Raw genomic sequence first — 27,662 nt, 5'->3', positions numbered from 1 at the left:
CCTTTTAGAGGTTCATTGGATGCTTTTGACACCATGGGAGAGGAGTCCGTGATTAATTACATGATGAAAACCAGCGTGATCTCAGGAAAGAGGAAGTTTTGCAAAAGATTCTAGGGGATAAACTGAACAGAGAAGTGCCATATACTGTTTCAACCATCAGTTGGATTTGATGGTGGGGAAATAGATTTCAAGTTCATTGCTTTGATGGTTCATAAGATTCTCCTCTTCTTTGACCGTACAAACAAGATCCTTCAGGTCAAAGCAAACGATCTGCATACCGGCCTAAAACTTGTGCATAGTGTGTGTGTGTGTGTGTGTGTGTGTGTGTGCGCATTCAAAATCTCAGGTTTGAGTTTGAAGCCTTGTGGGCATTGCAATGATGGGCATCAAGCGAGTTTGTCCAAATGGAGAAAATACATGAGTAAAGGTCTCAAGTAGTTTGTAGTTGGACAGAGCAATGAAGCAGATGAGATAAAATGCAGAAAATGTACAGAATAGATTTGTCTCTGTAATGAAAAGCACTTAAACAGAGGATTTCTCTCAGAGTTTAATAGCTGCACAAAGGTACAGTCAAGCTATCATCAATACAGCACTACTAATACCTGCTTCTATGTATTAGCCATACAAATATCTAGCGGCTATACAAACTTGGTTTACAAAAAGTAGGTGATGAGTCATTGTTGTTGGTGGGCGGCTCCTCCTGAGATGATGTCACTCTTCTGTGAGTGTTTCATTGGTGGAGTCTGTAGGGGTGGGCGTGGTTTGACAGGTGCAGCAGCTTTAGCAGAAGATCTTGGCTGCTGGCAGATGAAGCGGCGGCTGGACCATCGGCGTCTCCATCCACACACGACTGATCCATACTGCAGCCCTCTGAGTTACGTACAAACCATCAGTTACAGTTACACATAGAAGTGAAAATCCCATTCATTTTCTCAACAGATTTACTTTTGCAAACTTACCAGGTAAATCATTGAATAATTTCCCATGAATTATTAAGATAACGTGCAAAATCTCATTTTATTTTCACCAGAGGTTTTCTTTTTATTCACCTTTTAGTGTTTAATATGCTTCTTCAAATTTGATTATCATTGAAATTTCCATGATGAAAGTGCATGCTTGACATACAGAAACAAACATCGTTTCTCACACATAAAGCATGCATGTTTGAACTTTCATTTACCATATTTCATATATTTGTATTTGATATTTGTACTTAAGACTGAAAAACAAATCTGCAAATATTAGTTAAAAAATGTAAACAAAATTGTAAGAGGTAAAAAGTACTGTTTTTTCCTCGGAAAAGTAGTCAAGTATAATATTTGAACCTTCACAGAACCTCTTAAGAAAGATATTTTGTAAATTTCCTACCATAAATATATCAAAACTTAATTTTTGATTAGTAATATTCATTGCTAAGAACTTCATTTGAACAACTTTAAAGGAGATTTTCTCAATATTTAGATTTTTTTGCTCCCTCAGATTCCAGATTTTCAAATAGTTGTATCTCAGACAAATATTGTCCTATCCTAACAAACCATACATCAATGGAAAGATTATTTATTCATTTATTAACTGACCCTTATGACTGATTTTGTGCTCCAAGGTCACAAATAGTAATGCAGTTTAAATTCTACTTGAGTAAAATACAAATCCCTCAAAATAATACTTTAGTACAGTCATCAAGTAAAATTACTTTTATATAAGATATGAAATGGGTAAAGCTGACCTGAGTCACAGCAGACCCCGGGAGCAGCGCAGCGTCCCTCATAACCGCACGCTTTTCCAGACGCTTCACATGGAGAAGGAAGAAAATCTTCCTCCAGACAGCGGAGTGTTTCTGGAGAGCCAATCAAGCAGCCGATGCCTTCACCACAGCAGATACTGGGACCAAAACACCGGCCACGATCGCCAGGACCACATGACATGCACTACAGAGAACAAGGAAATTAAAGCTCAGTTGTTCAATTTAAGGTCAGGAAGTGTATAAACGCACCTGTCGAGATGGCCAATCCTGTACGGCTCGTTTGCCTCCGATGGGGCAGTTAGAGATGTAACAGGCCGAGCAAATGGACAGCAGACACAGCAGACCGACCACTGAGAGCAGACCTCCAGACATATCTGTGCCAGAGACACGAAAATAACACAACAGACTCTAAATAATACACTACTCTTAATAAAGATGCTGTACTTACTTTACCGAGGCTGAAATTGAGAGCTATAATGAAGCGATTCAGCTTTTAAGCAGCGATGTTCATTTGTATGCTGTGAGGAGACTCTTTTTATACCTATTTGCTGCGTGATCTTATCACGTTATTACCTGTTAGCTACAATCAAGGAGTCTTAGCCATCTAAATGATAATGATGTGACCTGATTAGGTCAGTGAACTGGTCACTACATTGTCCAGTAACAGGGATGTGCGTCATTAACGGCCCGTGATGTGGCATAACATCAGACAGGTGAATTAACACAGGACTATTCATTGTAGAGCTTTCTGAGATTTCACTCCTAAAAAATAAAGTTTCTGAAACTAGGGTTTTCACAGTGATGCCATAAAAGAACCATTTGGGTTCCCAAACAACCTTTCAGTGAACAACTCTTAAATAACCATGTTTTCTTATTGTGGAGAACATTTTAATAATCTAAAGAAGTCTAAAGAACCTTTGTCCAATGGAAAGTTTCCATGGATTTTCTTCACGGAACCATTGATGCCAATAAATAACGTTTATTTTTAACAATGTTGGTTTTTGACTACATGCAAAAAACAGTTATTTCTCACTTTTTAACCTAAAACAGAGTGCAAAAACAATAGTCATTGCTGAGTTCCAATTATATTAAGCTTAATGTTAAAGTACGTTAATCAGTTTAACCCCCAAACTATTAGTCTTGCTATGTTTTCTAGTTGAATGAAACCACTCCTTTTCAAGACACATATGCTTTGTATCTTTGACTTGTTGACTAATTGGTCAACAGTTGTTAGATTCCACCATCGAAGCTCATACTGTCTCATATCGGACACAGGTGTCCCCCAGGGCTCGGTCCAGGGCCCTCTGCTATTCATGCAAAACACCCTTGACTGTGTCACCAAGCATCTAAACAACCATGTCATCAAGGTGACTGATGATTGTTGAGACTTCTGCATATTAAACCTCTGACATGCATATTCTGTTATATGTTCTGCAATGTGTCTATTATATCAGACGAATGACAATAAATACCAAATTAGAAAATAAATCAACTGCCATGTTCTTGAATACGTAACATGTTCTGATGTGTTTAGATGTAACTCGTGGCAGACTAATGAGCCGCTGGACTCCAGGGAATAATGAATGCTGAAGTGATTAGCCTGTCGAGTCACATGCTAATAACAGAATTGTCTCAATGAACACGTCCTCCCTGCTTTTTATTCATTCATCTCTGATTAGCCTTTAATAGGTCACATATCCCTTTGATTTAATCTAATTATAGAATTATTACCCTGGGTCAACATAGGCAGCCGCTGATTGAAAGTCACATGCTGCTTTTACCACACTGAACCAGTTACATAATTATTGGTTCATTTGAATGGAGGAAATATAGCAGCTGAACATATTTCTTTAAAATAAGAACAAACAGTTTTAATACAAAAGTACTTAACACTATTTAGATGTATTAATAAATAACTGACTGACTGTTGTTTCAGGGTTAAACAGCTGTCATTTTGTCTCTGTAAATTGAAAAGGCACCAATGTGTGTTTTCTTTTAAGTCAATTCTTGCAGCAAAATTTTATAATCAGAATTAATGGATGAATTAATCGTTGCATAGCAAAAAATAAATCTGTTGTAGTCATAAAATTGTATACTTTTTCTCATGCACAACTAATTTTCCTTTTGCACTCATCAGTTTTTATGTTCTTTATGTTGCAATCAGCTGTAAATGCAGGACTGATCTCTCTGGATCTGCAGGAAAAGGACAGTGTCAACACTGATGGACTGATTAGACACATGGTGTAATTACAGTAGCTACCAGCAATATCTACATTTTTAAAATTAAATAAAACACAAATTATCTCACACAAACATCTTTAGGAGAACATTAAAGAGCAACAACAGAAAGTTTCACGTGCAAACAAGAGGAAAGCATACACGAAAAGCAGAAACATAGGGAAAATAAATAAATTTAAAAAACTATATATATATATATATATATATTAAAATATAGTTTTTAAAATAATAATATTTGGATGTTTATGACAATTTACTAAACAAAATAAGAAAATTGAGGATAGAGTTGAGTATATTCCTCGTTGGAAGTCTGACCCTTAGAGTCCAACACATCAAATTCTGACGCAACCAGGAGTGAACCAGGGATAATCGTTTTAGAAATAATCAATATTTTTGATCAGGTCTGGACTGGTGACGCTTTATGAAAAGCTGTGTTTCTTTATGACTCTTAATCAGTGTTGGGGACTAACTAGTTACATGTAACAGAATTACGCAATTTAATTACAACATAAATGTAACTGTAATCAGTCACAGTTACTGAGACAAAAATGTGTTGTTAAATTACAGTTAGTAATGAAAATATTAACAATTACAAATAGGGTTACATTTGAATATTTTCACAAACATACAGATTTGATTGATTTCTTTCCCAAATTGCACTGACTGCTCTAAAATATGAGACACAGTTTCATGAGTTATAGCACACATGCTTATTTGACAACTGTTGTATATCTTATTTGCTTCATTTTTAAGATTAACATTTTTTTCTGTAAATCTGACAGTAATCAGTGTTGAGTTCTACTGTAAGAGTAACCCTGCCTGCTTTACATGCTTCAAAATGATTAAAACATTCATTAGAAAAGTATTCATTACTTTAATAAAGTAGCCTAATTGAAACAGTCACACTACTTATTGCTCTTAATTCATAATCATACATTGTTAGTATGTTGTGTTTTATTTGACATTGATTAATTTATTGAGTGTTTGTCGGTCTCCACCCTTCTCTTCTTTATTACCTGCTTCAGGTTTCAGCTCCACCTGCTCTGCGCGCGAGGCTGTGGCTCCACTCCTCTGGAGTGCCCTGCCTAGTGCACAACATGGAATGCGCGTGAGTGATGTAGTGCTGTCTATGTAGGGAGCGGAGCGGGATTTGAGACGCGGCCGTGAGGTGAGGTTCATCATGGCGGCGGAGTTTCGCTCTCTGGCGATGAAATACCGTCAACAGTCACGAATGAGCTCAGAATATCGCACTAAAACGGCTTCAGATCGATTTTAAAGCAGTTCGCTTTCAGGCTCATTATTCTGTGAAGGGTTATATTTCGTGTCATCGCGAGAGTCGCTGGATGTACATTAACTCTCTCTCATTTACATCAGCTGGTTTGTGGTGAAAATGTGTTTCAGGTAAATGTCGTTTTCCTGTCGTTCTCGTGTTTCTGTCCTTGTTCTCGTGTTTATTCTGCGTGTTGTCTGATCTCTGACAGTCAGCTGATACTCGCTCATTATGCAGATTTAAAGGAAACGCGTCCGAACACAAAACATTACATCATTTCATTAAAATAATCACACTGTACTATTATAAAACATTCCATAGATTAATCCTAGTGTTATATTTTGGTTGTTTACGAATCAAAAACATGCATTCTGCCATTCTTATTGAATAAATACAAATAAGGTCATGTTCAGAGTGTGTTGATGTTTGTGTAAAAATTATAAAGTACTGATATGTTTGGGATTAGTTAGCATGCTTTGCTCTGTTGTTTGTGATATTTTGTTGTTGAGCTCTAATCTGACCTCAGTATCACTGACACACACTGCACTCTTATTCTCCTAGCCTGCTACACATGCACTTATTTACTAAATATTCCTGATTTTATGAACACATCAGTCATATCTTGGCACAATAGAGACTGAGAGCACAGCTGCTTCATAGATGCATTTCAGGGTTAACAATGTATTAATAAACAAACAAAAAAAAAGAATAAAAACTATAGAGATATATAAAAAAACTAATAAAAATGTAAAATTAAAACTCCACCAAAAATACTAAAAATTAAACTACAATTAAAATGAAAAGAGAAAACATAAAAATGAATTCAAAATATGAGAAACTGTTGTGTTTGTGTGATGGACGGTCAGGAGCCTCCTGAATCTCTCCTTCACTTGAAGCAGTGTTGCAGGTGTTTTGTTTGCGGTGTGTCATCTGATCAGTCCCTCCCAAACACACGTGTTAGAGTAACCAAATGCATCAGTGCCTTGTTTAAACATCACCGGTAATGCTGACGAGTCCCTTTCGTTACCTATGTTCTCCTGTATCTTGTGTTGTAGTAGTTTAACTTAATTTAATTTATATTATCATTCTACTGTGTGTTATCAGACACCGTCTGGCTAACTTGACCCAGGAGACGCTTGCATATTGAGTTAGTGGCGGTTACGATAGTGTGAACAATGTGATAGTGGCTCATTTATGCAACACTCTGAGGGCAATGGGATAGTGTTGTGCATTGTAGTGTCCTTTACAATGCAGTGAAGGCGGTGTGTTGCAGTGCATTTGCTGGAAGACATGTGCTGGATTCCTGACGTGTAGAATTACTGAGAGCTTCAGCTGCTGTTCTTCACTGGCTTCAATCGCTAGAAAAGAGCAGTTCAGCTGTTCCTTAGTCTTACACAAATGGCATGGAAGATATAGACCTAAACTTTAAATTGCATGGAAAAAACTCAGAATTATGAAAAAGAAAAAAAAAAAACATTTGTTGCATATAAATTTATAATTGCAACATACAAACTCCGAATTGAGAAGTAAACTCAGAAATGCAAGAAAATACATATTTTTAGATACAAACTGAAAATTGCAAGAAAAGAATTGTGACAAACTTTTACGAGAATTACGAGAAAAAAACTCTGAAAAGGAAACTTACGAGGATTACGAGAATGTGAGATATAAATTGTGAGATATAAACTCAGAATTGCAAGAAAAAAAAACTGATTTGTTAGATATAAACTCAGAATTAAGAGAAAATACTGAATTGTGACAAAATCTCTGTGATATAAACTGAATTGTGAGAAGAAAAAAACTCAAAATTTTAAGGAAAAAGTTAGTCTCAAATAATGTTGGATATAAAGAGCTTATTTAGTTTGAACAAGGCATTACTGTTTTACCCAGCTGTATGTCATTAATGAATAGTTGTACATTATTATTATTATAATGAATGAACTGTTTAATAGGTTATATTGTTTTTAATATTATTATATTTTAGTCCCTTCAAATCCTAAATATTTGGCTGAATGATTTCTTCTGCACAGGTAGTTTTCATTTGCGGTGTTCCTCAGGGCTCCGTCAGCGGCCCGTCCGCATTCAACATGTCCTCCCCAGCCGTCCCCAAACCTTCTCCTGCGCTCTCAAGCCTGGACAATCTCTCCATATCATCTCTTCTATCTGGAGACCTGGAGGAGGATGGTGAGAGAGAAGACGAGGATCTGGCCGATCTGGAGGTGAACCCCTACGATGGGCTGCCGTATTCCTCACGTTACTACAACCTTCTGGAGGAGCGGAAGCAGCTGCCCGTGTGGAGTCTGAAGCTCAGTCTGCTGGAGCACATGGAGTCACACAGCATGATCGTCCTGAGTGCAGATGGAGGAACGGGGAAGAGCACGCAGGTCCTTATGTACATCACAAACACTGACTGCTTCACACTTCTGATCTGTTGATAGTTCTGTTCGTGTCCAGTTTCTCGGAAGTGTAACATGAAAGCAATAGTTCTTATCGTTTACTCATCATTTAGCCTACCAACAACTTGAGTTTCTTTCTTCTGTTGAACACAAAAGAAGATATTTTGAAAAATGTTGGCAAACAAACAGTTGCCGTTAGTCATTGACTTCCATAGTATTTTTGGGTGAACTATCCCTTGAAGTTCAACATGCATTTGCAACGACCTCTTAGTATGATAGTTGCAGTGTTTTACTTCAGCGTTACAATAATAAAGTTATTATTATCAAATTACACTATTGATAAAGATACACCTATCTAGGGTAACTGTTAATGAACCAACAATTAGTCAATGAAAAGACCAGCTCTGTGGACGGCATCTGTCTCGTGCTGTTGATCACCGCTGAAAAATAACTCGTCCCTCAGTCTGTAAAAGCAAAGAAAGTGACACAATTTTGCAATAAAGCTCTTGAAGCCTGTAGTCACGGCTAAAGGTTGCTGTCAGGCACAACACACAGAGCAGTGACTGTTTTATTGCTTTTATAACACAGCTACTATGTAATAAATATGAAGGATCATGTGACACTAAAGACATGATTAATGGCTGCTAAAAATTCACATTGGCATTGCAGAAATAAATTATGTAGAATTACAATAGAAAACAGTTATTTTATTATAAATGCAATTTATAAAATAAAATAAAAAAATCGAAACCTTTTTAGTCTGTAGTCAGTGTGCGGCTAGCTACCTTCTTGTTTGCTTTGAAATTGTAATAATAATTTACAATATTTCAGTTTTTACTGTGTTTGTGGTTAAATGCAGCCTTGGTGAGCAGAAGAGACTTCTTTCAGAAAAATAAACTTTAAATAAAGTTTTTTTTAGAATTATCAAGCTATTTAACACAGGCATAAGCATGTTTCTGCTAATGAACCCTCCAGTACGGTTGACCCGCAGGAATCCAGTGTGATTGTTTACTGTCAGCATGACTCAGATGATCTTCTGTGGTGATGGACAGTATGCCACAGATGCTGTCAGAAGAGCTTAACATGTACAGTATTACACCCAAAACATTCCTTTAGGATCAGGGCTTGAAACCAGAAGGCTGCATGTTCAATTCCTGCAAAGGAGCAATTGAGTTCTATTCTATTCTGTTCAAAGCTGTTCCATTCCGTTCTGTCTTGTCTCATTCCATTCTATTCAATTTAATCCTGTTCTATTATATTACATTCTTTTCTGTGCATTTTTTTATATAATTTGAACTATTCCATTTTATTCTATTCTATTCTATTCAGTTATATTCTATTATATTTAATTCTATTCCATTATATGCTATTCTGTTCTGTTATGTTGTATTCTATTCTGGATTGTTGAATGTCTTTCCATTCTTTTTCTTTGTGTTCTGTTCTACTTTTCTGTTCTGTTCTATTCTATTATATTCTGTTCCATTCTCTTTTATTCTGTTCTGTTATTTCAAGATTCAAGATTTTTATTTGTCACATACACAATTATACAGGGTATAACCAGCAGTGAAATGTAGGTAGTTTAATGCATTAAATAATAATGTATTATTTAATTCCAATCCTTTTTTCGTTCTGTTCTATTGTATTCAGTTCAGTTCTGTTGCATTATTCTATTCTATTCCATTGTATTCCATTGTATTCCATTGTATTGTATTGTATTTTATTCTTCCTCATTAATCACTCACTTCTTGCACTCTTGAGTCATGCAGTCTTAATTTATCTGCATCTACATTCTATTCTATTCTGCTTAGTCCTGTTGTGTTCTATTCTATTTTAATTTGTCCTATTAAATTCTGCTCTGCCCTATACTTCTATTCTGTTCTGCTTTGTCCTATTATGTTCTATTCTGCTTTGCCCTGTTCTGTTCTATTCTACTCTATTCTATACTACTACATTATATTCTATTCTGCCTTGTCCTATTCTATTCTGCTTTGCTCTATTCTGCTCTGTTCTATTCTGCTACATTCTATTCTATTCTATTCTGCCACATTCCTATCCTATTCTGTTCTATTCTCTTCTGCTGCATACCATTCTGTTCTATTCTTTTCTTTTCTGTTCTATTCTTCTACATTGTATTCTGTTCTATTCTGCTGGTCCTGTCTTATTCTATTCTATTCTATTCTATTCTGCACTGTCCTATTCTATTCTGGTCTGCTGTGTCATATTCTATTCTATTCTATTCTATTCTGCGCTGTCCTATTCTATTCTGGTCTGCTGTGTCATATTCTATTCTATTCTATTCTATTCTATTCTATTCTATTCTATTCTATTCTATTCTATTCTATTCTATTCTATTCTAATATTTTCCTCTGCTCTTTCCCACTCTCTGACATGTCTCTCTGCTCTGTTGTGACAGGTTCCTCAGTGGTGTGTGGAGTTCGCTCTGTCTCACGAGTTCTCTCAGGGTCTGGTGTGCTGCTGTCAGCCGTATGTGGCGGCGGCCTGCGGTCTGGCGATCAGAGTGGCCGATGAGATGGACTTGAGTCTGGGGCTGGAGGTGGGCTACAGGGTCCCTCACGAGGACGGCTGCACGCCGGAAACCATACTGCGGTACGAGGCCTCGCTCGCTGCTCTCCACCGCTGCTCTGTGCCACTTTAACGCTGTAGTAACGTTTGCTCTCTGCAGGTTTGTCACAGACTCTCTCCTGCTGGAGGAGATGATGTCGGACCCTCTGCTGCGGCAGTACGGGGTTCTGGTCATCGACGAGGCTCAGGAGCGCACGGTGGCCACGGATGCTCTGCTGGGGCTGCTGCGCGACGTGTGCCGCCAGCGCTCCGAGCTCAGGGTGGTACTGCTCACCGAGCCTGCCGTTGCGCACACCTTTGCCAGCTTCCTGGGAGAGAGTGTTCCTCACCTCAGCGTTCCCTCGCTAAACAACACCGCCGAAATACTGTATCGAGAGCTGCCCACAGGACGCGACCTGGCCATGGCTTCCTGTCACATGATCCTGGAACTGCACCGCAGGGGAGAGGAAGGAGACATACTGGTTTTCCTCCCCAGTGTGCAGGTATGGGTCTCTATGAGTCAGTGTTCATTTTGGCAGGCATTTTTGATTTAGTCAGTCTGTATCTTGAGACGTAAAAGCTTAATAGTCTTAGTCACATTTTAGTCATTTGAGTCTTTCATAGTTTTAGTCGACGAAAAGTCATTGCATTTTTGTCAACTTTTAGCCATTACTTTTAAGCCCGGCTCACACTGTGCGATTTTGGCCACGATTTGGTCGTCTGAGACAAATTTTTTAAATCCTAAAAGATTCCTATAATCCTAGGCTAAAATCGGTTGTCTAGATCGCTGGTTTGACATGTTCACCGACAGCCGATTAATGGCCGTTGCAATCAATTTTTTCCTCCGATTAAATTCTGGCAGTGTCAGAAGATTTCAGACACTTTCCTGCAGTGTGACATCTCCTATGATGACCGTCAAGCGCTTTGAGTCAGCAAGAAGATCTGATCCTTTATCTACTGAGGATCACTCACACGCTTCAACAATGAACGTACTCACCCTCAGGTTACTCAAAGTAATATGTGACCCTGGACAACAAAACCAGTCATAAGAGTAATTTTTTTTAAATTGAGATATATACATCATCTGAAAGCCGAATACATAAGGTTTTCATTGATATATGGTTTGTTATGATAGGACAATATTTGGATACAACTATTTGAAAATCTGGAATCTGAGGGTGCAAAAAAATCTAAATATTGAGAAAATCGCCTTTAAAGTTGTCCAAATTAAGTTCTTAGCAATGCATATTAAAATATCTTCATGGAATATGATCTTTATGTAATAGTTAAGGTAAGGTAGCATCTTCTTTTACGTTCCATGCAAAATCTCATATGTGACCCTGGAGCACAAAACCAGTCATAAACTCTTTAAAACTTTAAATTATTTGTATAGCACTTTTTACGATACAAATCGTTGCAAAGCAGCTCTACGGGAAATGAAGTTTCCACAATATATTTATATATTGCAGAACCTTAATATATTTAACTTATGGCAAAATTTGGTAATTGTGTATGTTGTCTGAGCGTTGGCATCCTCTGAGGTCCTCTGAGGGGTTGGCATTATCTTTTCTCAGGTGTTCGGTCATCTCAGATCATTTAAGGGTTGGATCCAGACTGAAGCTTCTGTCATTCCTAGTTACCACGGGATGTTAATCAACAGAGAAACAAATAGAGACATAATTAGTGTAGCTGCTGTTCCATCTAAGCAAAAATGATTTGTTCAACCCAAGCTAAAGAATAATAAAATAGTATTAAGTTTGACGATCCTGACTCCCCATCCCCATATCTCCTCATTGGACGTGCCTTTAGAGAGAAATGCATCTTTACGGATTAGACAGGCTAATGAAAGAGTTTTTAATTTTTGATTTGAATTATTTCGTTGTAAAGTAGTATTTTATAGCATTCTATAAATATCTTTATCATGTCAGTGAGGCAAGTATTTGCTGAATTTCGGTTCAGTTTTTGTGAAGTGTTCCTGCTCAAGATCAAGACACCCTGTTTGTTTTTTTTAAAAAAGCAAAACATTTTGTTGATATTGTGAGTGTACACAAATAAAACAGTTTACTGCTTTGAATGATGTATACTCTTACCTTTATGAGGAAAAATTATGGTGTATTTTCATTTTCCACTCATTAAGAAAAAACAAATGCAAGTGATCGTCTTCAAAGGGCGCTTCAGCTTCCACTTTTAGCACAAACGATTTGATATTTATCACACATTTATCTTAAGTTTTTACATTTATATTGTGAAATGCATTAAGTTTATGTCTCAAATCGTGGCTAAACTGATCAAACATATGTGCTGACCTTTTGGTATTTAAAAAAATAACTACAACTTGAATTTAACAAACATAAAATGTTACAATCATGTTTCTAAATTAACTTAATAAAGAAACGAAACTAAATATAACCACTTTGCCATTAAGAACCAAAACGTAACTTTTTTTAATGGCTGCAACAGCAGCTGTGTAAAGGGGAAGAGAGAGAGAGAGAAGGACAAGGGCCGGGCCCATGCAAGGCTCTATATTCGTTCCCTTGTTTCAATTAAAAGTTACCCCTCGACTCGGCGGGCCCCCAATCTGCCCGGGCCCATATGCACCTGCATGCCCAGACGCTGCGCCACTGGTTTTTATCCAACACTGAAGAATCAAATAAATAAAGAACATTTAAAGAAAGCCTCCATAGCATAACGTGAGATAAACAGAAAAGACAAAACCAACATGTTCACCTTCTCTGGTTTAAGAAGCACTTTTATTTTTCTTTCGCTTGAAAACCAATTCCTCCACCCCGTTCGCCATCGTTTCCTCAGTATTCGCGTCATTTTTGCCGCTCATGCTGATGCGGCGAATATTAACCAGGCTCTGCTCTTAACTCACACATAACTATCGGCCGATATCATTTTGAATAATCGGCTATCGGTATCGGCAGAGAAATTCAGTATCGGTGCATCTCTATTAATAATATTGAGAAGCGGTTCTTCTGCTACAGGTAACAACTCTTTCAGTAGTTTAGTGGGTACAGGATCTAATAAACATGTTGTTGGTTTAGATGCACTGATAAGTTTGTTTAGCTCTTTCTGTCCTATAGTTGGAAAGCACTGCAGTTTTTCTTTGGGTGCGATGAATGAAGCTGAAATACTAGACGCAGTAGAATCTACATTTGATATTGTATTTCTGATGGTATCTATTTTATCAGTAAAGAAATTCGTAAAGTCATTACTATTGTCCCCAGGTGCCACAGCATAAATGGCTGCCCACTGCTCCAGGTGTGTGTTCACTACTGAGTGTACACTTGGATGGGTTAAATGCAGAGCACAAATTCTGAGTATGGGTCACCAGACTTGGCCACACAACACTTCCCTTTCCCTTTAAACTGTGAGGGAATATTTAGATCGGGCGGTGTCTGTTTATTTGTTAATCTAGCCACTGAGCTAAATAAGAACCTTGGATTGTTTTGGTTATTATCTATGAGTTTGTGGATATGCTCTGCCCTGGCAGCTTTTACAGCCTGTCTATAGCTGGACATACTGTTTTTCCACGCAATTCTAAACACTTCCTAGTTAGTTTTTCTCCATTTGCGCTCAAGATTACGAGTTTCTTTCTTGAGAGAATGGGTATAACTGTTGTACCATGGCGCAGTACGTTTTTCTCTAATCTTTTTCAATTTGAGGGGGGCAACATAAGTCATAAGTCGCAAGGTTATTTGTAGCAATAGCCAATAATACATTGTATATATTATCGATTTTTCTTTTATGCCAGAAATCATTAGGATATTACCAAGCAGCAAATGAGGAGTTTATTGAGGAAAAAGTCATAGTTAATGTTTTTTTAATAGTGAGCGTTGGACCTTAAAATAAAGTATGACCAAGAAATCTTCTGCTGTTTTAGTCTCATTCGGTACATTTTTGTCTATGCAGTTTAGGGCTGGGTTGAAAACATCAATTTCTCTGTTTTAATTGATTCTCGTTTTGATAATGATTCTGTAATCCCAAGACTTGATCTATGTTGTTTTCAGTTGATGTGTAAACAAAACTTAATATAATATTATTTGTAGTCCCTCACATCCAATAAATCACAATAAACTTTGTGCTTCGTTACTTTTTATGTGAAACCATCTCCGCTTTAAATTGTCGATTTTCCAAATTGAGAGATGGCTGTAATGAACCGATCATGTCTTCCTCTTTACTACTAGTTACAGCAGCAAATAAACATGAATGAACATCAGAAGAAACAAAATAACTTACTGAAATCAATCATGAATTAAATAATCAATCAGTGATTCAACCGCAGAAAGATCAGCTATGTCACCTAACATCACATTTACCTCAGAAAAGACATTCAGTGGCCATAAACTTGAGAGTCAGCTAGAAACAGTAACTCTATAGAGGAGCATTTGGATAAATATATGCACTATATTACATATTCATGATACTTTTACTGAACCTGTCATGAAAACAAGTTATGACATCCACTGTTAAAATATTTATATTTCAACGACAAACTGGAGTAGAAACTAAATTATATAATTTAAAAAGTTTGAAAACTGTTATTATAAATAACGCCTGCTTATAAATCACTTTAATATAGCAATGTACCGACGGTGCTTATGTATAATTCAGTATTATTCGAGAGATTTTTTCCTTGAAAATAAATTGACATGTATTTTACCTAATCAAAATCAAATCATGAAATACGCAGCCCTAATAGAGTATATATTTCTTCTTTGAGTTGCATATTATATACATAACACATAACTCACAAAATATATTCCTTACGTGTTTAAGACTCGTCCTGATCTTTTCTCTCTCATATGTAAATAATGCAAAGCCACACGTGTCTCTAGCAGAATCACTCAAGACCAACTCATTTATGTGCTGTCACTAGCCGGAGAACATATAATGTCACATTAAACCCACAAATGCTCACATTTGTAACGAATCATTTCTCCTGTTGCTGTGAGTTTATTCTAGGACTGTAGCTTTATTTATGAGGCACTGTATTTACCAATATGGTGTTAATTAGCTTCTTATTTTACTTTTTGGTTATTGTGTTATTTTTGTAATATATGTTTACTTGTTTAGCTTTAATTGATTTTAATTTCAATTTTAGTTTTAGTCATTTTATTTCATTAGTAGCTACATTTAAAAAAAATATTATAGCAATTTAGTAGCAACATTTTAACATTTTCATCAAACATTTAATTTTCAATTCATGCAACATCAACAATTTTTAATTAACGATAGGTTATAGATTAATAGTTAAGTTTATAGTTTTTGTTTTTTACTAAGATTTGATAGTTTTTTTTGTTTTTTAGAATTTACTAAGTTAGTAATTATTTGAAGTAATGACTTTTTATGCTATTAGTTTTAACAATAACAACACAGTCAGATTGAGATCTACTGGAATCTACTGTACATGTTTATTTATTGATGTATCTATTTATTTATATTGAAGTGAACACACAGAGAGCCTCAGCAGGGATGTGTGTGGTGGTCTGGGTGTGTGTGTGTGTGTGAGTCAGTGAGAGGATCTGATCCTTTATCATTCACACGCTTCAACAATGAACGCACTCACCCTCAGGTTATTCAAAATAATATGAGATTTTGCATGGATTTTTTTTGCAAAATACAAGAAAAGAGAAGGTAGATTTATAAAGTCAAGCTCCAAAAAAGACTAAAAAGAACAAAAAAAAAAGGTGGCACTTTAGTAAAGGAACCAATTCTCACTATTAACTTGTTGCTTATTTGCATGTCTATTATTAACATATTGGCTGTTTATTAGTACTTCTATTGTGTGTTTGTGTGTGTCAGGAGATCCAGGAGTGTCGTGCGGCTCTGGAGAAGGAGTGTGTGTCTCTCAGCGCTCATCTGCTGTCTCTGCGTGTGATCGAGCTTCACGCCGGCGTCGCAGGATCATCGCAGCAGCTTTACGATACAGAGAGCGCCGAGGACAAACAACAGAACGAGCCGCTGGACGCTCAGGAGTCTCCAGCCCAGAGACGCAGGGTCATCCTCACCGATGTCTTAGGAGAGGCTTCGTTCTCGCTCAGGAACATCCGATACGTCATCGACAGCGGCGTCCAGCTGAAGACCGTGAGTCAGAGCTCAGAGTGTGTGTCGGTTCTGTCGTATGAGGCTTGGTCTTCATCCTTCTGTTCCTCCACAGATCTACAACCCTCAGATCCGAGCGGATTCACAGCTTCAGCAGCCCATCAGCAAACAGCAGGCCGACACACGCGCCCGCAGGGTCAACAGCACACGTCCAGGTGCGTAAAACAGATTTAGTATGTTCATGCATTTATCTGAAGTGACTTGCATTGCATTCAATCAGTTCAAGGTTATAATTATAGTCAACTAAAACTAGAACCTTAAAAAAATTATTATTTGGAATAAAGTAAATGTTAACTGAAATAAAATATAAAAACTTAAACTTATTTCAGCTAGTTTCCAAGGCATCATTTCTCATTTTCTTTTTATTTAACTTGTTGTACAAAAATAATTAAAACTGAAATAACATTTTATAAAGGAAATAAATGAATAAAAACTGTATATATGTTTTTGAAAATGACAAAATCTAACATTAACTCACATGAACATGAAACCAGAAAATATAAAAATAAAATCCAATACAATTTATTAACATCTCAATAAGTGAATGAAACGGTCTGTTCATTCATTAGTAGTAATGTGTGTGTGTGCGTGTGCGTGTGCGTGTGCGTGTGTGTGTGTGCGTGCCGCAGGCGTGTGTTTCCGGCTCTACTCTCAGCAGATGCATGACGAGATGCCCGTGTCTCGCTGTCCGGCGGTGACCGAAGCAAACCTCAGTCATCTGGTGCTGCTCCTCAAGAGGCTGGACATCGCAGACATGGGCCAGTGCAAGTTCCTGGACCGGCCGGGTCAGTTCAGACAAACACACGTTTGATATTTAACGTATTATATGAAAAGTTTTCTGAAGCAAATAATTTTCTAGTCCTGTTTTTGGACTTAATAACTTAATATTAAGTTTAAATGTTAGGCATTTTATTTCATTCTTTTATCTTTTTTGGTGACTTTTTCTTTTGAATATTTATATTTACCTTTCTTTTTATTTTTATTTTTATTCTTTTTTTGAGTAATTTTAGTGCTTAAACTTTTTTATTGCCAAGACAACATTTCAAATTTTCATTAATAGTTTTTTGTTTGTTTATTTTAACTTTATTTCAAGTAACATAAATTATTTTAATAGTTTAGTTTTAGGATCTTGTAATCTGCTCATCCGTTGTGTAGTGTTTGCACAAACTCATTGACATACAGGAGGTCTGTGTGTGTGTGTGTGTCTGTGTGTGTGTGTCTGTGTCTGTGTCTGTGTGTGTGTATGTGTCTGTGTGTGTGTGTGTGTGTGTGTGTGTGTGTGTGTGTGTCTGTGTGTGTGTGTGTGTGTGTGTCTGTGTGTGTGTGTGTGTGTGTGTGTGTGTCTGTGTCTGTGTCTGTGTCTGTCTGTGAGTGTGTGTGTGTGTGTGTGTGTGTGTGTGAGTGTGTGTCTGTGTGTGTCTGTCTGTGTCTGTGTGTGTCTGTGTGTGTGTGTGTGTGTGTGTGTGTCTGTGTGTGTGTGTGTGTGTGTGTGTGTGTGTCTGTGAGTGTCTGTGAGTGTGTGTGTGTGTGTGTGAGTGTGTGTCTGTGTGTGTCTGTGAGTGAGAGTGTGTGTCTGTGAGTGTGTGTGTGTGAGTGTGTGTCTGTGAGTGTGTGTGTGTGAGTGTCTGTGTGTGTGTGTCTGTGTCTGTGTCTGTGTGTGTGTGTGTGTCTGTGTGTGTGTGTGTGTGTGTGTGTGTGTGTCTGTGTGTGTGTGTGTCTGTGTGTGTGTGTGTGTGTGTGTGTCTGTGTCTGTGTCTGTCTGTGAGTGTGTGTGTGTGTGTGTGTGTGTGAGTGTGTGTCTGTGTGTGTCTGTCTGTGTCTGTGTGTGTCTGTGTGTGTGTGTGTCTGTGTGTGTGTGTGTGTGTGTGTGTGTGTGTGAGTGTCTGTGAGTGTGTGTGTGTGTGTGTGTGTGTGTGTGTGTGAGTGTGTGTCTGTGTGTGTCTGTGAGTGAGAGTGTGTGTCTGTGAGTGTGTGTGTGTGAGTGTGTGTCTGTGAGTGTGTGTGTGTGAGTGTCTGTGAGTGTTTGTGTGTCTGTGAGTGTCTGTGAGTGTGTGTGTGAGTGTCTGTGTGTGTCTGTGAGTGTGTGTGTGTGTGTGAGTGTGTGTCTGTGAGTGTCTGTGTGTGTGTCTGTGAGTGTGTGTGAGTGTGTGTCTGTGAGTGTCTGTGTGTGTGTCTGTGAGTGTCTGTGAGTGTCTGTGTGTGAGTGTGTGTGAGTGTGTGTCTGTGAGTGTCTGTGAGTGTCTGTGAGTGTCTGTGAGTGTGTGTGAGTGTGAGTGTGTGTCTGTGAGTGTATGTGTGAGTGTGTGTGTGAGTGTCTGTGAGTGTCTGTGAGTGTGTGTGTGTGTGTGTGTGTGTGTGTCTGTGAGTGTATGTGTGAGTGTGTGTGTGAGTGTCTGTGAGTGTCTGTGAGTGTGTGTGTGTGTGTGTGTGTGTGTGTGTCTGTGAGTGTATGTGTGAGTGTGTGTGTGAGTGTCTGTGAGTGTCTGTGAGTGTGAGCCGTTTTAGTCTCAATAATAATTCACGCAAAAGACACATGCGTAACCAAATTCACATGCACGTACAAATGTGCACAAAAAGTTTTTAATGTTTAAAATTTCCAAATCCAAGGCGATTCACACATGAATGACGATTTGCATATTCACAGTCCATGAATTTGTCAATTTTAAACATTAAAAACTTTTTGTGCACATTTGTACATCTGTGAATTGTGTTTTGCGTTTGTGAAACGTAATTTATGAAAATATTTTTTTTTTTTGTGCATGTAAATTGGTTTTTGTGAGTGTATATATATTTTTTTGTGCACGTGAATTAGGTTTCATGCATTAGAATTTGGTTTCGGCTGTGTGCATTGTGTCTTTAGCATGAATTATTATTGAGACTAAAATGGCTCCATATGTGTGTGTTTGGCTTTAGGTGAACTGGTAAATCTAGAGCTCTTACAATGGAGGCTTTTATTACATCATACCTGATGTTTCCCAGCAACCCTGTTGCACCATGATTTCTGTGAACTGCCCTGAACCAGCTGGTCAGATTAGAGAAACTCGTGTGTGTGTGTGTGTGTGTGTGTGTGTGCAGCTCCGGCGGCGCTGATGCAGGCTCTGGAGGATCTGGATTATCTGGCGGCTCTGGATGACGATGGGAATCTCTCAGAGGTGGGAATCATCATGTCTGAACTTCCTCTAGAGCCGCCGTTAGCCAAAGCTCTGATCGCGTCCTGCGAGTTCGACTGCGTTAACGAGCTGCTGACCATCGCTGCCATGCTGACCGGTACTGACTGCTCTCATGCCTGTGATCACACTCATTTACACACGGTGTTGGGGAGTAACTAGTTACATGTAACCGAATTACGTGATTCAGTTACAAAAAAATGGGTTACACTTTATTTTAAGGTGTCCTTGTTACATGTACTTACTATTATAATAACAATAAATCATGCATAATTACATGCAAGTTCCACTGATCCTAACCATAACCATATAGTAAGTACATGTAGTTAATTAATATTACTCTGTAGTTAAATGTATAATTACACTGTAACAAGGACACCTTAAAATAAAGTGTAACCAATAAATTTAACTAGTCTCTTACAGTTACTGAGAAAAAATGTGTAATTAAATTACTTAAGAAAATGTTAACAATTACAAAAGGGTTACATATGAATTTTTCACACACAGAGATTTTTATTGACTTCTTTCATAAATTGCAATGACTGCTTTAAAATATGAGACAGCAATGTTTTTAGGACACATGCTTATTCAATAACTGTTTTATTTCCTATTTGGGTTTATGTATATGCTTTATTTTTTAAGATTAACTGTTTTTTTCCAAAGCATTGTTTGCTGTCATAGCTATTCAAAGATTTGATTTCATAAACAGTATCAGAACTATTAAACTATATCTTGTTATGATTTTAAATCTGTGTTTAACCTGGATGATCTCAAAGTGAAAAGAGCTGCTAAAGTCTGATTCTGTGGTGGCTGTGCTTTAAAATTAGATTATTATAATCTTAATTCAAGTGATGAAGGATTTTAAAAGTCTGACAGAAATCAGTGTTGAGTTCTACTGTAAGGTTAACCTGCTTTACATGCTTCAACACGATTAACAGTTGAAAACATTCGTTTAGAGATATAGAAAAGTAATCAAATGTAATCGGTTACACTACTTTAATAAAGTAATTAAAATGGTTACACTACACTTACATTTTAGATTGAGTAACTTGTAATTTGTAACTGATTACATTTCCAAAGCAACCTTCCCAACACTGTTTACACACACACACACACACACACACACAGACGTCTTGAGTAAGTGTGTGTTTGCCTTGCAGCTCCGCCGTGCTTCGTTACACCTCCGGCTAATAAAGAGGAGGCGGCTGCGACCCACAGACGACCCCTGCTGCATCCGGACGGAGATCACATGACCCTCATCAACGTCTACAACGCGTATCTTCAGCGTGAGTGACCGCGTCAGACGGATACTGATGCGTCTCATGTAGGAATACTGTATCATGTAGGAATACTGACTGAGTGTGTGTCCTCAGATAACGAAGACGAGGTCTGGTGCAGGACAAACTTCCTCAACGCCTCTGCCTTACGATTGGCTGTGGTGATCAGGGCGGAGCTACTGGAGGTGATGCAGCGAATCGAGCTGCCCGTCTCTCCTCCCGCCTTCGGTTACCAGGACAACAGCACCAATATAAAGAGAGCTCTGATATCAGGCTTCTTCCTGAAGGTAAACGCACACTATAAACTAAACCACTGCGCTCCAGAATGCTGTGTTCTGATTGGCTCGTCACTGGTATGGCTTAACTAGAGATCGGCTTATATTGATTTTTTAGAACCGACCCCATTGTTTGCATGTTTATGTGACCGATAACCAATACGCAGAACCGATATTTGTAATTTCACTCCCTCCTTGCAAGTTGTTTTGTTTCTACATCAGTAAATTAAGGGGTCTGAAACTGAAAGAAAGAACAAAAAAAATTTAAATAAGGTGCACTATCATTAAAGTGTCTTCGTTAAATGAAAGCGCTGATCGGGTAACAAAGAAAAAGAACTAAAATAATTGCAACAATTTTTTTTTTTTAAGTCTTAAACCTTAAATCTTTTTAAAATTCCATAATGTATTGAATTTGCATTACAGTGAAAACCATAGTAAAGTAAATCAACATAAACCCAATGTAATTTCTCTATTATTATTATTATTATTATTACTGTCAAAATTCCATAATGTATTGAATTTGCTTGTTAACTAGCTAACATTAACTACAGGGATTTGTTTACAAAGCTTTACTATGGCTGGTTGATTTTAGTGTTTTTTATTTATGACATACAGCTAAATGTAGTTGATATCTGGATTATACTGAAATGTTTGCATGCTTTGTTTTTTTTCTCTTCAAAAATAAATAAATAAAAATAATAATAATTGCAGTTTCAATTTCAAATGACATTTAAAATACAAAAAATGCTCCAGATGTGCTGTTCATTTTTGTAGGGTTGCACAATTTGGCCAATAATAATAATAATAATAACAATAATAATAAAAATAATAGTAATATATTATAAATTGTGTAGCCCTACAAACAAGAACAGCAAACCTGGAACTCTTTATTTTTAGGATTGCATTTTTATTTTTTTTTAATTCCAGTAAGAACACAATAAAAATTTTTGCTACAGCACAGGGGCATAGAATTAGGGAGGGTGGGGGGCGCTAGGGACGTGTCCCTACTAATATCCAGCCACTTCCAAACTGTCCCTAGCAATAATTTTGATCAAATAATTAAATATATGCATTTATTTTTGTCATTTCAGACGCATCTGAAATGTCATATCATTGATATTACCTAACAAGTTAAAGTAAATACGTTAGAAATCTGCGTGTTCTCAAGGACGTGCATTTAATACATGTATAGTCACACACCGGACGAGAAGCACAGCGCTCACAGGTACAATTCACAGGTATTGCACCCAATATGTCCCCACCAATCTCCAAAGCAAGCCTACGCCCTTGCTACAGTACATATTTAAAATTACAATACTAATGTTTATGGCTGCCTTAATTTAATTTGTAAACATTAAAACATCCAATCATTTCTCTTGAAATCTGCAGGAGCCTTAAAGCGTCTCTTTTGTTGACAACAGCTGGTTTAGAAGCGCTTCTCATCACAGTTTTGAGAATATGTTGGCGTGTTTCGTTAAGGAGGGTTAAATTATAATATTCAATTAAATCACAGCCTTTGCCATTTGATAATCACACTAAACCATATCACAGTTTCTGTTTTATTTTGATTAATCATGCAGCCCTATTTGACATTTCTGTACAATTCAGTGCATGAGACGTTAATCATGGCATGAGCAGTTTTGTTTTTGTGTAAAGCGGTCTGGAACAGTTGATTGGAAATGATAGTGGAAATATAGTATAGTTTAGATCGGAAATTATTTTTGTATCTGTGGCAACTCTTCAGTGATCAACAACAATAATTAACAAATGTGACCCGTGCTGGGAAAATGAGTTGAATGTGCACGGCCTGATTTTGAGCTACAGGCAAAAGAGGTTTTGGTCAAATTTGAGGTTTTCACAAAAACGAGTTCATTAAGGCCTCTTCTAGCAATCCCAATGCTCCATAGAGTAATTAAACATATAGTAATTAATGCATATAGTAATTGCAAATTGACATTTGCAGAGCGTGTGCATACAGTATAACGTGCCTTTCCAAGATCTCCCGGTAAAGTACATTATTCTGAAATATGTCTTGGCGAGATTCACACAGGCATAATCTGTTATGCCTTACAAGAATGGTTAGGGAAAAATCTGATGTATCATTATTATATTAGATCTATGCATTACAATAGGTCTTAATATAGATCTGTCTCAATATTAATCAAACCTTAAAAGAAAAGACGGAATCACTCTTGACTAAACTACTGCTTATTTCCATCTTTGTTTGTGTTTTTAATCATAAATATAAAATAAAAAATAACTATATTGTGATTAATAATATAGTAATTATTAAGAAAAGAACTGTAGGAAAATATGCAATGTTGCTTGGTGATTGTTTTTCTTTGGAAAGTTAAACTTGATTTTTCTCTAAATCAACTCTGCTGACTCCATCGCCTTCAAACCGCATTTTGTGTCCGATTCCAACAAGTCATACGTCATTTTGAAGGTATTTTAATGAAGAACGTGGAAATAAAAAGAGCTCATTTTTGGAAATTTGCTCATTCCAACTCATTTTACCAGCATTTATACATTTTGCCAGCTGAATAAATAATCTTTCCATTGATGTATGGTTTGTTATGATAGGACAATATTTGTCTGAGATACAACTATTAGAAAATCTGGAATCTGAGGGAGCAAAAAAATCTAAATATTGAGAAAATCACCTTTAAAGTTGTTCAAATGAAGTTCTTAGCAATGCATATTACTAATCAATAATGAAGTTTTGATATATACTGAAATCACAATGCCTTTAACTGACAATTGAGTTGCCTTTTGCATTATCGACACACTATTTTCCTATTTAATACTATAAAGCTGCTTTGACACACTCTGTATTGTTAAAAGCACTCGATAAGTTATTTGTTGGTGTGTGTCTCTTCTTGTTCTGTGTGTGATCCTCAGGTTGCTCATGATGTTGATGGCTCAGGGAACTATCTTCTGCTCACACACCGTCACGTGGCTCACCTCCACCCGTTCTCTTCATATAACTGCCGCCGACCGCAGCCAAACCCTCCCAGCTGGGTGCTTTACCACGACTTCACCATCTGTCACGACAACTGCATCTGCATCGTGTCTGAGATCCACCCGCAGATGTGAGTGACCCTCCAGTCAAACCCTGCTCAAACATCAGCCTTAATAAACATTTGCTGTTGATTTACTCTCCCTAAGGCCATCCTTGGGGATGTAGGTGACTTTATTTCTTCAGTAGCACAGTAAAGAAGATTTTTAGCTGAAATAGATGATTCATATAATGCAAGTCAATGGGTACCGTCACTTTGAGAGTCAAAATAAGCAATATCGGGCAACACAAAATGAATCCCAGTGGCTCCTGATGATATATTGAGATCTGATGAAGCAAAACAATTGAAACTGAACATTATTAACAGCATTATTACCTGTAATCTAGAGCCTCAGGCAAACGGGGAAATACGATTCTTTTCTGTGAACTGGTTCTTTCAGACAGTTTGTTTCATTAATCACGCAATGATGTTATTTCCAGTCAGAGTGACTGTTAGGCGTCTGAAAGTGAGTTTTAATCGAGTAACTTGAAGTGAACTAGTTCACCAAAAAGAATCGGTTCAAAAGAATGATTCGTTTGTGAACCAGACATCACTCCAGACCTTTGCCTGAGGCTCTGGATTACAGGTGATAATGTTGTAAATAATGTTCAGTTTCTTGCACAGAACGATCGTTTCGCTTCATAAGAGCTCAATAAATATGTGGGCAGTCGTGGCCTAAATATAAATATGTTAGAGAGTTGGACTCAGAACCCAAAGGTTGTGGGTTTGAGTCTCAGTTCCGGCAGGGATTGTAGGTGGAGGGGAGTGAATGTCCATCTTGAACTACGTCTTAACTTGCGTGTGTGTTTGTGTGTGGAGTGTAATGTGTGTGTGTGCGTGCATGCGTGTGTGTGTGTGTGTGAGTGTACTGGTTTATCTATGAAATGTTCTCTTATATTGTGAAAGATCATGACAACCCACTAGTGAGACATTTGACTGGTTCTCACGAGTTAGAAAGGCTTATAAATCACATTTACATTTACATTTATTCATTTAGCTGACGCTTTTATCCAAAGCGACTTACAATTGCTATATATGTCAGAGGTCGCACGCCTCTGGAGCAACTAGGGGTTAAGTGTCTTGCTCAGGGACACATTGGTGTCTCACAGTGGATTCGAACCCGGGTCTCTCACACCAAAGGCATGTGTCTTATCCACTGCGCCATCACCACCCCCGAATCACCAAATCAGCCAAAAGATCTAGTGTTCTGCACATGTTTCTGTGATGGGGTAGGTTTAGGAGATAGAAAAATATCATTAAATGGATAGAAAATCAATGGAAGTCTATGCAATGTCCTCACTAAGATAAAACAAGCGTGTGTGTGTGTCGCAGGTTGGTGGAGCTGGCGCCTCTGTACTATCTAGGGAACCTTCCGGCCAGTGACGGCCGAGATCTGCTGATGGGCTTCAGACAGAGTTTATTTCCTCCAGAAGAGCAGGACACAAACCCTCAGGACCAAAGCCATGAAGAAGCGGGCAGTCAGCACAGTGCAGAGACGTGCAGCGTTCAGTAACACACACACACACACACACACACACTAGCGGCGACGACATCTTCAGACCTCCAGGCGACTGTGATCACTCTTCAGCAGACTTCAGTTCTTGTCTGGCACAGATTTACTATTTCTGTAATTGACTTGCTACGAAATCTATATTTATATATGTTTTTAATGGTGAATAAGGAGTCTCTGTGGATGAAGTAAGGGAACAGAGTCCAGCAGCCAATCAGATGAAGCTCAAATCATGTCCAGTCACATCAGTAATAAACTCTAGTCTGTCAGTCTCTTGTAGAATAAATGAATGGCAGCTGTCTGTGAACGCCACGGAAGCTCACTTCACTCACACAACATTTTCCAGAGTTTTCTGGCACGGTGTGATTGTGTTCAGTCACAAACACAGAGCGGCATCATGATGTGATTTCTATTTGAGTTGTGCTTTCATATCCTATAAGCCTTTATCACACTTCCACGTTCAAAAAGAGAAAGTTTCAAATAGTAGCGTAATAAAACGTCGGCTGCAGCCTGTATCAATGGCTGTGCCCAGAGCACGGGATTGTTGTGATTTATTTATGCAAAAAAAGACAGATACGTCTTCTAAAGACACCAAACTCAGTCATTAATTCAGTATTGTGAAACCAAGGAAGATGGTTTTATGATATTATTTTGTCACTTAAAATGGAGCACGCAAGCCATGCTGTATGTGTATGAGTCTGACCACCTTATTTTATTACAGAAAACAATACAAATACGTGGCCTAATGGTTAGAGAGTCGGACTCGTAATCCAAAGGTTGTGGGTTCGAGTCTCGGTCCGGCAGGGATTGTAGGTGGGGGGAGTGAATGTCCAGCGCTCTCTCCACCCTCAATACCACGACTGAGGTGCTTATTTCAATTAGCCAAAGTTTAAAATAATAATTATGACTAAAGACCAGATCAAAGAAGTTTGATGGAAGCTTATTGTGTTTAACAATTTTTCATGCACTCACTTTATGATGCAATCCTCAATAATTACGTCAAATTAAAGTTGTTCAAATAAACGAATATTTCCAGCCCATAGACGATTATAACAAATAGATTGATCATTGTATACAAGTCATATCCTGTGTGATTGAGTGCAATGATTGAACAGCAGGTTAATCATAATAAATGGACTGTGATGAAGGTCAGTTGCATCACTTTTGGTTGATTTCGGTCTATTTAACATTCGCTGTCTGTGTGCCCCGTTCACAGACATTGGTGTTTTCTGTTTTGTGTTGCTGTCTGCATAGTACACACTTTCTCCTTCAAACCGTGGCTCAGTAACACACAGGGATCTCAGTGATGCTCCTGGAGTCTGACTGTGCCTTCAAGCATTTCAGCCAAATCCAGCATCAGAGCCCAGCGTGAGCTCCAGGCTCTTAAATCAGTTCACACTGTGTTTATATTAACATCCACACCAGCAGACGATCATGCTCTGTTCATTCTGAGCTGCAGTCTCACAAATCCATCGTTCTTCAGTAACATCGTTCATATTCAGCCGGCCTGTAATACAGTTCTCAAAACGTTCATTCAAAAACATGCTTTATACAGCTTTCATGGAACGTTTTCCTGAAACACTTTCGTTGGACATTCATGACGTTTTTAAATGTTTCTATTTGTTTCAGAACATTCCGAGAACAATCAAAAGTAACATTCTCAAAATAATCAAATGGAATGAAACAAAAACCTTAAAAAGCTGCATGTTTTGAACAGAATCAGCAATAATATGTTCATAAGTTCATGGAGTGTGTTGAGTGTTTGTGAGCTGGGTTAGGGATTGAATCACTGAGCTGGCGTTCTGGACGTTTGCTTTGTTCCGTCACTGGAGCTTTGATTGGTTTTTGCTCTGGATTCGTCTGTATTTGTGACTCTCTGAGTGATAATGGAGCTGATGTTCAGGGTGTTTTGTGGTTCTACAGCTCGTCTCTGTTTACTCCTTGTACTTTGTTTTTGTATTTTTCTAAATGTACAATCTCTATTTTGTGTGTGAAGTCTTGATGTGATTTTAATACAGTGAACATTTGAACACTAATTAAAAGTTGTGGAGCTTTG

General features: G+C 37.7%; 3 protein-coding genes across 3 annotated transcripts in view; 1 reads left to right on the top strand and 2 right to left on the bottom strand.

The window, feature by feature from the left end:
• Positions 1-27,662, bottom strand: part of LOC306870149 (uncharacterized protein) — a 141,051-nt gene that overhangs the window by 16,661 nt on the left and 96,728 nt on the right. The window lies entirely within an intron of this gene.
• Positions 491-5,472, bottom strand: LOC306869304 (isotocin-neurophysin IT 1). Its single transcript, XM_079415998.1, has 4 exons — positions 4,999-5,472; positions 1,994-2,118; positions 1,727-1,928; positions 491-870 (listed from the first exon to the last, which is right to left on the bottom strand). Exons 1-4 carry the CDS (start codon positions 5,162-5,164, stop codon positions 731-733), a joined length of 633 nt encoding a protein of 210 aa, XP_079272124.1. The 5' UTR covers positions 5,165-5,472; the 3' UTR covers positions 491-730.
• Positions 5,135-27,662, top strand: LOC306869303 (ATP-dependent RNA helicase DQX1-like). The gene is made up of 12 exons (XM_079415997.1): positions 5,135-5,383; positions 7,283-7,636; positions 10,062-10,255; positions 10,332-10,713; positions 16,019-16,300; positions 16,374-16,473; positions 16,948-17,103; positions 19,394-19,585; positions 20,646-20,771; positions 20,859-21,049; positions 23,939-24,129; positions 25,429-27,662. Exons 2-12 carry the CDS (start codon positions 7,340-7,342, stop codon positions 25,607-25,609), a joined length of 2,292 nt encoding a protein of 763 aa, XP_079272123.1. The 5' UTR covers positions 5,135-5,383; positions 7,283-7,339; the 3' UTR covers positions 25,610-27,662.

The sequence above is a fragment of the Barbus barbus genome, assembly GCF_936440315.1.
Source record: "Barbus barbus genome assembly, chromosome: 5".
Classification (NCBI taxonomy): domain Eukaryota; kingdom Metazoa; phylum Chordata; class Actinopteri; order Cypriniformes; family Cyprinidae; genus Barbus; species Barbus barbus.
This window is presented reverse-complemented; position numbering and strand designations above follow the sequence as displayed.